Source organism: Orcinus orca, chromosome 11 (genome assembly GCF_937001465.1).
Source record: "Orcinus orca chromosome 11, mOrcOrc1.1, whole genome shotgun sequence".
Taxonomy (NCBI): domain Eukaryota; kingdom Metazoa; phylum Chordata; class Mammalia; order Artiodactyla; family Delphinidae; genus Orcinus; species Orcinus orca.
This window is the reverse complement of record NC_064569.1, coordinates 83,532,224-83,544,900: the sequence shown is the minus strand read 5'-3', so window position 1 is coordinate 83,544,900 and position 12,677 is coordinate 83,532,224. Positions and strand designations below refer to the sequence as shown.

The following is a 12,677-nucleotide window of genomic DNA, read 5'->3' as shown; positions in this document are numbered from 1 at the left end:
GCACAGTCACATGCCATTATCTTACTTGGGGTATTTTACTGTACACACTTCCATTTACTTACTCCTCTGTTATCTTTTTCTTCTTTTTTTATGTGACATAAACAGAATCCAGGGTGTTTACCAGGTATCTTGGGTTTGTATGATCAAAAAAATGGGCATGTGCCATTTACAAAATAATAATTTATAAATATAATCAGTGATGCAATTTAAAGACACAGGTAGAAGACTATAAATTAAAATATCTATAAAACTATATATCCTAGTAAATAGTAAAATTCTCTTCAAAATATCCCCTTCATCTCTTAAAAGAAAAAAAAACATAAAGTGAAGAAATAAAGCTTCAGTGATATGACTAGTTTGCCTAAAATCAATCTTCAGTAGTAAATTATTTACTGGTATTATTTGAAGATACTATGAGTTTGGATTGCTAATAATGAAGACTAATCTGGAATTAGATGGTTCTGAATTCTGACTCCACCACTTAAAAGCTGTGAGACCTTTTCCAAGTTATGTCACCTCTCCCTGTCTCAGCTTCCTTGTACTGTACTGAAGATGAAAATAATAATACTCCTAACTCACAGGGTTTTGTGAAAAGCAAATGACATAAATACAAGGTAAGCTTTTACAACTATGCCTGGCACATGTAAAAGTGAATCTCATCGAAGGGTCAGCATACTTTTGGAAAGGTTCAAATAGTAAACTTTTGAGGCGTTCAGGCCATCGGGTCTCTTACAACTACTCAACTTGACCTTGCAGTGTGAAACTAGCCACAGACAATACATAAACAAATGAGTATAGTGGGCTTCAGCAAAACTTTACAGAAACTGAAATTTGAATATCATAATAATTTTCACATGTCACAAAATATTATTCTTCTCTTGATTTTTTTTTTTCCAACCATCCAAACATATAAAAGCCATTCTTAGCTCAGGAACTGTCTGCACAATAACAGGTAGTGCCACTAGTTTGCCAAGCTTGGTCTAGCCTCAACTCTTCCAGTAGCTAGCTGGCTGTGTGAGCCCAGACAATAAGCCTTACACCTGACTGCCTAGGTAGAGATATAATACTTTCCACAAATCAATGAGACAACGAATATGCAAGCATTCTGAATGTCAGGCTGAACTATACAAAAAGCTCTGATAAGCCTAAATTTCTTCACCTGTAAAAGAGGGAAGATTATCTCCTACCTCATAAAATTAGGAGACGTTAGTGAGGCAAGTAAATAATCCACCTAGTGCCGGGCACTTAGTAGATGCTCAATAAAAAAAAAAGGGGGGTCGTTGCTGTTCACGGTCAGAATGCAGGTCCTAACAGTTCCTTGGGAGGATATAACAAGGAGAGGGCGAAAGCAGCGGAATTGGAGTCTACGTACGCTTTAGGATTGGAACCCTGGTTTCCTGCCTAACTAATGAATCTAAGTACGGCTCTGTGAGCCTTATTCTTCCAGTCAGCAGATGATACCTCAGGTCCTTTCAGCTCCATCACTGGAACCTACGAACTCTGTTCAACACCCCCAGACCAAACCAGGCCCCGGTGCAAAGACACTGCACAAATAATACCGTAGACGGTCACATGGCGCTCTGCTGTTACCGAAAAATCTCCTCACAAGCCGCGCTTGAATCACCACTTAAAGTGTGACAGGCGGGCGAGGAGGAGGCGACACTCACCTGGCTCGGGGGAGAACCGGGAGGTGCAGACTCGCCTGAAGAAAGCTCTAACCCGGCTACAATGAGTGACCGCGCGTTTACATTTTAAATATCGCGGGAGGGTCGGGGAGCCAATCGCAGCTCCCGCCCTCTGACCCGGAAGCAGAACCGGCGCGCAGCAGCCCTTGGCGAAGACTAGCTCCCCTTTAGCTGCTTCCAGGCGCCCTCAGGTGCGTATCGCGCGTGAGCCCAAGGAGTAGCCCGTCTGTGCTCTCGGCCGCTCCACGCCTCTACTCTATCTCTGGAAGTTCCTCCTCTCCCCGGGCCGTTCCCCCCCGCTTCCCTCCGACCTCGGGCTCCGGGAGGTGGTAGCGGGGTCTCGCGGGACTTGACAGGCGTCGGGGCTCTGCCGGGACTTCTCTTGTTCCCTCCCTCCTCTGTCTTAGCAGTTTTAGAAGGGCAAGTCCAGCCCGCCTTATACAGTGAGACCCTGAGACTGTAATTAGACCGGGCACTACTTTAATGAGCAATTAGGGACCGAGTTTCCGGATCTGGAATCTTTTGCACTTCCCACACTGATATCTTACCTGTTGGTCACCCTTAACGATTTTCAGTCCCCTTAAGGTTACTAGTTTACAGATTCCCCGAGGTGCAGCTCATCTCATATGATTCTCAGTAAATACTCATCAGGTGTTTGATGTGTTTGTTATGGAGCCCAGATGTTTTCAGGACAACTACCGTCCACTTAAAAAAAACAAAACAACAACAACAAAAAAAAACTGACCTCTTTAGAATCCATAAGTCTCATCTGGGAATGCTACTTCCAGAATGCCCACCAGCCCATGAAGTTTTGTGCCTGGCTTTATGAATATTATTTTTGTATCCCATGTTGGCACTCCTTCCTCCAGATCGTATATTTTGTATCTGCTTATAGTAAAGCACTTTTCACACTGAATCACAAATAACCCTGGATTGTGAGCTCCTTCAAGGCAGGAGTCTGTTTTTCTTCTCTGGTACTGGTGTCCAACACTTAGGAAGGTCTCAAATTCTGGCTCCTCTTATGAGCTTGGAAACCTAGTTAACCATCTAAAGTCTCGATTTCTTCATCTGTAAAATGGGGATCAGAGCACCTCCCTCTTAGGCTTGTGCAAGTATTAGACGTGATAATGTCAGTAAAATACTTAACGTGGCACCTGCAAATAGTGCTCCATGAATGTTAGCTATCATTAATTTTTTATGAATATATTTACTATTAATGTGATTCCATCTTTAAGTACTCACTGTATCTTTTAAACTAAACAGAATTTTGTGGTGACTTATTCTGCAAGTGTCATTCACAAAGTATATGAATAAGTAATTTTTTTTTGATCTGCCGGAAGTCACATCCTTATTTTGATTAATTGTGTAAAGTAATCCTTTGACGGTTTCTATCTAACTGTTCCTGTGCTGTAATCCACAGTTTCGTGACCTTGTCCAATAGAAGGCTATTTTTACAACTGCACAAGTTTTGCCATACAGGATGAAGCAAGATGCCACAAGAAATGCTGCCTACACTGTGGATTGCGAAGATTATGTGCATGTGGTAGAATTCAATCCCTTTGAGAGTGGGGATTCAGGAAACCTAATTGCATATGGTGGCAATAATTTCGTGGTCATTGGCACATGTACATTTCAGGTTAGTGTACAACTGCAGTGAATGACAGTGAAAATATTTCACTGATAAGAAAACTTATACAAACTTCGGTAAACTTCGGCTAAACTTTAAAAATATATTGAGTTTGAATGTTTAAAAAAAAATGATGTGAAGAACTACTGAGAAAGACATTCCCAATAATATATACCTGATATTTGTGCAAACATTAAATAAGTAGTGAAAAAGAATATAGTTGACCCTTGAACAACACGGGTTTGAACTGCATGGTTCACTTATACGTGGACTTTTTTCAGTGGTAAATATTAGGATACTATAGGATCTTAAGTTAGTTGAATCTGCAGATGCCAAGGAGCTGCCCACAGGGAGGGCCTAGTGCAAGTTATAATAGGATTTTTGACTGCGAGGAGGGTCATCACCCTAACTCCTGCTGTTGTTCAGGGGAAAGCCTATGTATATAAGGCTTCTCTTGTGCCTCGTGATTAGAAATGGAATATTCTGGTAATTGAAGTTTATGATTAACTGAACATATGTACAGGGAAAAATATCAATTCGATGAGATCTGATTAATTACTAAATCCAGCTTTTCTGTTGATACATTCCAGTTTAACATAGGAAACAAGCTAGTATTGAGAGCTCAAAAAACGATCCTCCAGGAGATTTTATAGCTATGATGATATTCAGCTTTCCTATTAATATGCTGTCATACTTTTTATACATCTAGAGTATACAAAGTGTGAGATCATACTCATTGAACAGTCAGTTTAACATAGTCATTAAGACAGTGAACTCTGGAGCCAAAATGGCTAGGTTTTTACTCCTTCCTGGCTTTACCTCTTAATAGCTATATGGCCTTGAACAGGTACTTAACCTAGCTTCTATAAAAATGAGGAAAATAATACACTTGACCCTTGAACAATGCAGAGGTGAAGGGTGCCAATAGGTGCGGTCAAAATCCAGGTGTAACTATAGTACCCTGGTTCCTCATATGTGGATTCAACCAACAGCTGATCATATAATCCTATAGTATGTATGTCTTGAAAAAACTCTGCATATAAGTGGATCCACACAGTTCAAACTCATGTTGTTCAAGGGTCAACTGCACTTAATAGGGTTTTGTGAGAATGTCATGAGTTAGCATGTACAGTTCCTGGAAGGCATCTGACAGATTTAATACATATGTATGTTTTAGCTGTCATTGATTTGGTCATTGGTGACACTCAGGCACAGCCCCATATTTGATGGTGTGGTGCACACCATCTTTTCTCACAAGAAAGCCAGTTCTACATGTAAGAGAGACTTTGAACAATGAGAGGTCAACCCTCAGGAATCTCTGGTTAATCCTTTGTTTATTAGAATGTTATTCATGGAACACTATTTCCAAAATTGAGGTTAATCAATGAGGTAATTTGACAGTGACCAATTTTCAAGATTTAAAATTTACACCAAAGTGATATTATAAACATTGTAAATATTATTTCCTCTTTTACTGAGGAGGCAGTTTGGTATCTTACAGTACTTTGACATCATAAATGCAGTTTAGCATTTTACAGTGCAATAAATGTATTAGGTTATACATAATTAGACTGTGTGTATATTTATCCTAAGGAGAAAGTATGAATTAAAAGCTTCAGTTTGTTGGTGTCTGAGTAGAATACAAAAGCTCTTATGTTGTCCCATGTTGTCTCTTAGGGTTGGGGTAGGAATTTCTAGCTTTTAGGCTAAATATGGTCCTTGGCCTAATTTCAGCTGGACTATCAGGTTAGAATCATAAAAAGTCACATGATTAACAGAAATAATGTAACACAGTCTTGAAAAAGACTGAAGGGAAACCATTTTTCTAATACAGGCTACTAACCTACAAAAGAAGGCGGCAGCCCCCTACAGATAAAATTGATATTTTGCTTCATAACTTTTAAAATTAATAGCAGTAAACATAGAATTGTGTTCAAAAGTACTGAAAAAATATGCTTTAGCTCTAGTTTATGTTCAGCTAAAAAAATGTTGAGGGAGAAAGTCAAAAAGGAAGAAGAAATAAGGAAAAAAGAAAAGGCAGAGGTGATGGGTGGCAGAGGGAAAATGACAAAATGAGAAAAAAAATTAGTAAAAACATTTGTATTGCTCTGTTATGGTTTGTGGTCATATGTGTTTTCCTTGTTGATCCTCAGACCTGTGGAGCTGGCAATATGGGTCTTACCCCAAATAACCTAAGGAAAGAACTGGTTTTTTATTAATTTAGCAAGTAGTGCACACAAATTATGTTCTGTGCCACGTACTGGAGATACAGTTAAACAACTGTCCCTGTCCTCATGGAATTTCCATTCTAATTCAAAGAAGTTCAGGGATTTATCTGACTAATAACTGAAAAAACAAGATCTAGATCTCATTTTTATACCCCTGTTCTTTTCCTTCTATGCTGCTATTCAGATAGGTTGAAGCTGTAGTTCAAACAGTTCTGGAGGAGAATTGAGTTTCAGTAATTTGCCATTGGGGATTCAGATTGCTTCTTTTGAAGTTATTTTTTGTCCAGTTAAGAACTGTTTAAACACTGTTCCTATTCTCTCATGTTAGGACCTTCAAGTTCTGTAGCACTGAATTTCTTATCTTGAGAAAAAACTAAAGTTGAAAGATTTCCACATTCCTGTCAGAAAGGCAATCCTCATTCTAAGACTGTTAGGAATACACTGCTGATGTAGTAAATGTGAATTTCAACAAAGCATTTTTCAGAATCTCATGGTGTTCTTTTGAATATGTTGGAAATTTGAGCCAAATGATAGTACTATTGATTGGTGTCTTGTATTTGTCAAATACTCATTGAGTGCAGATCAGGTGCTGGGAACTGGTGATACATACTTTAAAAAAGCAAGGACCCTGTCCTCAAGGAGATGTTTAAGTGTAAAGCAATGCAACAAGATAACTGCTATAAAAGTAAAGGGCAGAGGGAGCATGAAAGTTTCTAAGTCTGTTCAAGAGGTCATCAGTAATAAATGGCAACCTCTTCTGGGACTTGGATGAGAACACTTGACTTAGGCAAGCACATTGAATTTATATAGAACATGAAGTCGAAAAGGATACCTAATGCTTTGGATGACAGACTTCATTTAACAAATTTTTATTGAACACCTGTTGTATGCCAGACTCTGCTCAGAATCCAAATATTCTTTAATAGATTGGATTAATGGGCCAAAAGTTGACCAAGCTAAAATTTAATAAAGATGAATATAAAGTCTTAAAATGATAGACTGCTAGAGCTAGAAGGGAGAGTTATGACTTACAGTTTTTAGTCACCTGGCTGTTCACCATGAATCAGTGCGATGATTAAACTGCCAGAGGAAGTTAATTCAGTGCTGTCCAACAGAAACACAGTGTGAGCCACAAATATAAATTTAAATGTAGTAACCACATTTTGAAATGTAAAAAGTAGATGAAATTAATTTTATTAATATATTTTTTACCCAGCATATCCAAAATATTTTATGTGGAACAATGTAAAAATTACTAATGAGATACTTCTATATTCTTTTTATACTACATCTTTGAAATCTGGTGTGGATTTTGCACTTTATAAAGTGTACATGTCTCAGCTTGAACTAACCACATTTCAAGTGCTTAATAGCCTCATGTGACTGGCTGCCATACTGGACAGAACAACTCCATATCCTCCTCTGTAAATTGACAGTAATATTTAGTGTTTACTTCAGTACTTAGCAGTATATTATGATTCAAAGGAGATAATGTATGTGAAGACAAATTTCAGAGTGGTGTTAAAAAGTTTAAAACTGTCATGTGAAAGAGGGATTAGACTCAGAATGGTAACTGTTTTTTATGTTATTTGTCAGCTCTATTGAGTGGAGTTGTTGCTTATAATGCTTTAAGACTGATGCTGAAACTGCTTCTTTGAGTGTGTTCGCCTAGGGGAGATCAGCTGTGGCCAGATATTTGCCGTCACTGAATTAGACTACCTCATTGATGGTTCCAGAGAGCAGAATTTGGAGCAATGAATAGAATTTACATGGAAACAGGTTTTCATTTAATGTTAAAGAGAACTCTTCGAATAATTAGAACTACCACCCAAATTGAATAAGCTCCCCCCCAAAATAGCTAGTTCCCTCTCACTTGAAAATGTTTAGAGAAGGTTTGTGCAAACTTTTTTAAAATGGTCTACTAGAGGTTTAAGCATTAGATGAAAGAAGTAGACGAGGTAAATTTTACAGTCTCATCCAACTAAAATTCTGCATCTGGCCTTAGATGGGTGTAGCGGTGGGGCCTGCCAATTTCAAGCCCTTAGAGTAGCCCTTTCACCAGCCTGGAGTTGCCCCAACCTCAAATACGCTGGAGACTTGTGTGAGGGTTTGTATTATAGCAAGTTTTCCAAGGTATCTTAATTTCCTGCCTATACAATACTGCCTACACCCCAGACTAAACCCAAAATAGCATTAATCTCTGCCTATACCGCACACACACCCTGGCCTTTTAGTTGGCTCAATGGCAGACATTGCTGCCAGGAAAAAAAGGTTTCACTGGTAGTACATAAACCTCAGGCTGTACAGTCCCTGGGATTTCTTTATCCCCACGACCACCCGATAACTTCATATATACCTTCGATAACAAATTACAGGACCTAATTATCAATACTGTTGTTACAGTAGCAAAATAATGTGTGTTTTGATGGTAAAAACTTCATTTTTAGAAGATTGATTTGTCAAGTGTGGAAAAATATATGTAACCCAAACTATGAAGTCAGATATGATTAGGCTCCTAACCTTACTTTTAAATTACTTAGTGATTGCTGCCTTGGGATGTCTGGCTGTTAGCTATACAGTTATTATACAGACGAATTATGAAGTAATAAAATTTGACAGTTTTTCTTTCCTTAATAAATGCATTTCTGTTTCCTTTTTTCATTTATGGAAAAATTTTTTCTGTTAAGCTCACCTGGAATTTAAAGTAATTTTCAAGGGGTATCTGAATCACATAGAGAAAGATATATGTAATATATTTGTGAGATGACTGCTGGGATTGCAAAGGCTATCCTGGAAAAATCAACACATCCACTAGGATTCAATTAAAGTACACATTATAAAACTTTGGATTTAGAGTCAGGATGAATGGAATTCTTAGAACAGTCCTTCACATAATTTCTATCTGTATAGACATATGTATTCAATTAAGTATCAAGTTTCACCTGCTCTGGATTTTTTCCCTAATCCTATTTTATAATCTTAGAAACTTTTATGAAGAATAACTATAGTCAACACAGAAGATTCCTTGGGCAAATTTGTCATGAAAAATTGTGCTTTTGTCTCAAGACCCATTTAGGGTTTTGATTTAAATAACAAAACAATGATTATTTTTAAAATTGCAATATTTTAAGCTTAGAATAATAATAATAGATCCCTGTATACCTACTACCTAGCTTAAGAAAGGGAACATTAGCAATTCCTTTGAAGCCCCCTGGGTTTTCTTTCCTTACCACCTTTTCTTCTCAGCCCGAACAGGTAACCATGTCTGAAATTTTGTTTTTCTTCAGTTACCATGTGTAGGTATTGCAAATCAGCATATTGTTTTTCAGGTTTTAAACTTTATATCAGTGAAATTATTCTGTATTATGTTCTTCTACTGTTTGTTATTGACAGTATGTTTGTTAGATTCCTCTATGGCAAAATTCATATATCTTCATTGTAGTATGGTGTTTTGTAATATGAACATATCACAATTAATCTTTTCCTCTATCGCATAGTATTTTACTATTGAAAACATTGCCAATATGCATATTCTTGTGTCTTCTGTTTGAGTTTTGTTACCCCCTCCTTTCATCTTTTTTCTCCCTGATAGTTGGGAAGTTTTACGTGTTGTTTCTCGTCTTTTAATGGTTACCATAGATATTTTAATATGCAACCTTAATTAGTGTTAAAATTAATATCTTTAACTTCTTCATGAACAAAGCAAGGACTTTTGACACTTGAACTGTCACCCCTAACGACTTATTGTTATATTTTAGTTCTCTATCATTTTTCTTTTCATTTTACCCCACAAATTCAGTATTGTTTATGTGACTAGTATTTGTTTAGATTTACCTGCATGTTTGCCTTTGATTTTTTTACTCACTGTTCCTTACATCTCAGGCCTGCCTTCTGGGGTCATTTTTCTTCACCTAAAAGCACATCCTTTACTACAAGAAAAAGTTTAAACTTTTTCTGTGAAGGGCCAGGTAGTAACTATTTTAAGCTTTGCCAGACCATTTAAGTGTCTGTTGCAAATTATTCTTTGTTTTTTACAACTCTTTAAAAATATGAAAATGATTCTCAGCTTGTGGGCCATACCAAACCAGACCATAGACCAGATTTGGCCCCTTAGCCGTAGTTTGTCAGCCTCTGCTTTTGGAGATGCTTTAGTGAGACTTCACTGATGCCAACCCTTGGTTTTGGTTTTTATGAAAATATCTTTAAAACAGCTTCATTCTTGAGAAACAGTTTTGTTGTGGCTACAGTTCAACCGTTTTTCCTCTCATTTTGAAGATATTCCACTGTCTGCCTGCATTTGTTTCTGCTAAGAAGTCAATGGTTGTTCTATATTCCTCTTTTATAGGAAACCTGTCTTTTCTTTCTGGCTGCTATTTCTAAGATACCTCTCTCACTCTGTTCCCTTCTCTCTCCCTCCCACCCTCCCTCCCTCCCCCTCTCCCTCTCCCCCTCACATATATGCACACACCTATATATACACACACATATGTATATATCATGAGAGTTTGTGTATTCTGAAGTTTTACTATGTTGTGTCTAACTGCAGATTTTTTTTTTAAGCTGCCTAGGATTTATTATTCTTTCTAAATAAACATATTGGTACCTTTGATCAAGTATGATGAATCTTTTGCCATTATCTCTTCAAATATTGACTCTTCCCCCATTCCCTCTACTCGTTTCTTCTACAACCCTAATAAGATCTATGGTAGAACTTCTCACTGAATTCCTCTTAACATTTTTTTTTGTCTTCTCTTAGCTGCATTCTGAATAATTTTTTCAAATCTGCCTTCTAGCTCCTCTAAGCATTGATTATTTTTTTCTCATTATGGTATTTTTATCTAGACGTTTTTATTTAGCTCCTTTTAAAATCTGTCTGGTCATTTTGGGTAATCTCTTGTTGCTTACTCATATTTTTTGATTACCTCCTCTAGATCCTTAAAAATACATCTTTTTTGTATCTTATTTATTTATTTATTTATTTATTTATTTATTTATGGCTGTGTCAGGTCTTAGTTGCAGCACTCGGGATCTTTCGTTGCAGCGTGGGGCCTCTTCGTTGCAGTGTGTGGGCTTCTCTTTACTTGTGGTGCACGGGCTCAGTAGTTGCAGCACACACGGGCTCTCTAATTGTGGCACTTGGGCTCCAGAGCGTGTAGGCTCAGTCGTTGTGGCGCGCAGGCTTAGTTGTCTCATGGCATATGGGGTATTAGTTCCCCAGCCAGGGATTGAACCCGTGTCCCCTGCGTTGGAGGCGGATTCTTAAACCACTGGACTAGCAGGGAAGTCCCTGTATCTAATTTTTTAATCTGATGTCTCCAAGTTGATTCTTCTGTTTGTGTTTGTGGTACTTTGTTTTCATATGTAGTAGTACGTGCAGGTAAGATCATATTTGATTAAACTGTATCTGTCAGAACTTTATGAGACCTGTGTAGAGGAAGTTCACCCAAAGAGAATTTGCCTTTGTCAAGCGCTTGGGGCCACTGTCAACATATGGACATTTTTAAATAAATTGTCATTTTTCTGGAGCACATAGTTAATGTGAATTCCAGCCCCAAACTCATGTTAGGGCCAGCCAGTGGTTGAGATTTATCACAAGTGACTTTTTCTCTTTCTTGGTCTTCACCCATGGTACATATTTTGCCTGGCACTTTTGGTTTTGGGGGTTTTCATCCCCTACTTCCCCTTTAAAGGTCCTGGATCTATGCAGAGGTCTCTGATCTGCATCCCTCTTTGTTCAGGCACTAAGTTTTGTCTTCCATCCCCTACAAACTGAAGCTGTTAGTTATTGGATGTGGGCAGATATCCTTAAGATAGCTTTATGCCTTGGTGCTCAGTTGCTTCTCTGGATTTGGATTTTTGCATTATTTTTGTATCAGAAAGCTTTTCTGGTTATTGTCCATATTGCCAGACAGAAATGACTTTTTAAAATTCATTTTTTTCCTCATCTTGTCATGAAAATAAACTGAAATCATTTTAGTAGTACTAAGCCAAGGAGATAAGCTGACTTTATTAAACATCTTACCCAGAATCAAATATCCAGAAGACTAATCAGTTCATTAATTGCATATTCACTGTTCATAGAGTGTAATAGTATATAGTATGGATGAATAGTTTGTAACATCCCACACATGTATCATGCCATGTATAATACTATGTGAAAATTATTGATACGCATTATAATGACTTTGAAGCATCATACGGCACAAAGTGTCTTGTACGTAATATGTTCAGTATATATTTTTTATATTGTCACTTGATAATCCATGCCTGGTAATTCATTTACCTAGAATATTCTGATTCTTAGAGCATTCCATTTTCATTGTGCTTGCTGTGAAATGTATTTACTATTAAGAATAAATTGTCTCCTAAGTAAGATAAAGTATAACAAGTATATTGTTTGTTCTTAGTTACCATAGAGAGTTATTTTGTGAGGCTTAGACAGCTTCAGATATTTTTGTTGTTGTTCAGTAAACCAGTTACATCTTAATATCTGATCTGCTTTTGAACTTCTCAAAAGAATATTCATGGCCCCCTGATAAATTCTTCATTATAATGAAATACACAGTTTTATATTGTTTGTTCTCATAACTTATTAAAACATTTACTGTGTATGCTTAGGAAGAAGAAGCAGACATTGAAGGAATTCAGTATAAAACACTACGAACATTTCACCATGGAGTCAGGGTTGATGGCATAGCTTGGAGCCCAGAGACTAGACTTAATTCATTGCCTCCAGTAATCAAGTAAGTTTAACATTGTCAAGGAAATGCAAAAGATTAGAAAATTTCAGCTCTGGTTATAAATACTTTACAACAGCATAGTCCCAGTTGTGGGGAGAAGAGCTACAGTTGACACCTGAACAACGCAGCAGGGGGTGGTTATAACCTGAGTATAATTTATAAACAGCACTCCCTCTCCGAGGTTCCTCCACATCTGAGGATTCAACCAACCACAGACTGTGTAGCACTGTAGTATTTACTATCGAAAAATATCCACATATAAGTAGACCTGTGCAGTTCAAACTCACGTTGTTCAAGGGTCAATTTGTACTTTATTTCCCTACAACTTTTAATTTCACCTCCAAGAAAGCCTTGGACAAGAGAAGGCATTTCCCTGCTGGCTTTGATCTATTTCATC

At 37.5% G+C, this 12,677-nt stretch overlaps 2 protein-coding genes and 1 long non-coding RNA gene across 4 annotated transcripts in view; 2 read left to right on the top strand and 1 right to left on the bottom strand.

Moving 5' to 3' along the window:
- The window catches only part of PARPBP (PARP1 binding protein), an 88,680-nt gene extending 86,918 nt beyond the window's left edge, over positions 1 to 1,762 (bottom strand). For both annotated transcript variants that reach the window (XM_033427615.2, XM_004269458.3), the window contains exon 1: positions 1,668 to 1,762. The gene's annotated coding sequence lies outside the window, so the exon portion shown is untranslated. The remainder of the gene's footprint in view (positions 1 to 1,667) is intronic.
- The window catches only part of LOC125960514 (uncharacterized), a 234,738-nt gene that overhangs the window by 34,556 nt on the left and 187,505 nt on the right, over positions 1 to 12,677 (top strand). The gene's annotated exons all lie outside the window — the stretch shown is intronic.
- The window catches only part of NUP37 (nucleoporin 37), a 41,228-nt gene continuing 30,366 nt past the window's right edge, over positions 1,816 to 12,677 (top strand). The window contains exons 1-3 of the mRNA XM_004269459.3: positions 1,816 to 1,876; positions 3,106 to 3,321; positions 12,159 to 12,283. Of these exons, the coding sequence (XP_004269507.1) occupies positions 3,166 to 3,321; positions 12,159 to 12,283 (281 nt within the window). The 5' untranslated portion in view covers positions 1,816 to 1,876; positions 3,106 to 3,165. The remainder of the gene's footprint in view (positions 1,877 to 3,105; positions 3,322 to 12,158; positions 12,284 to 12,677) is intronic.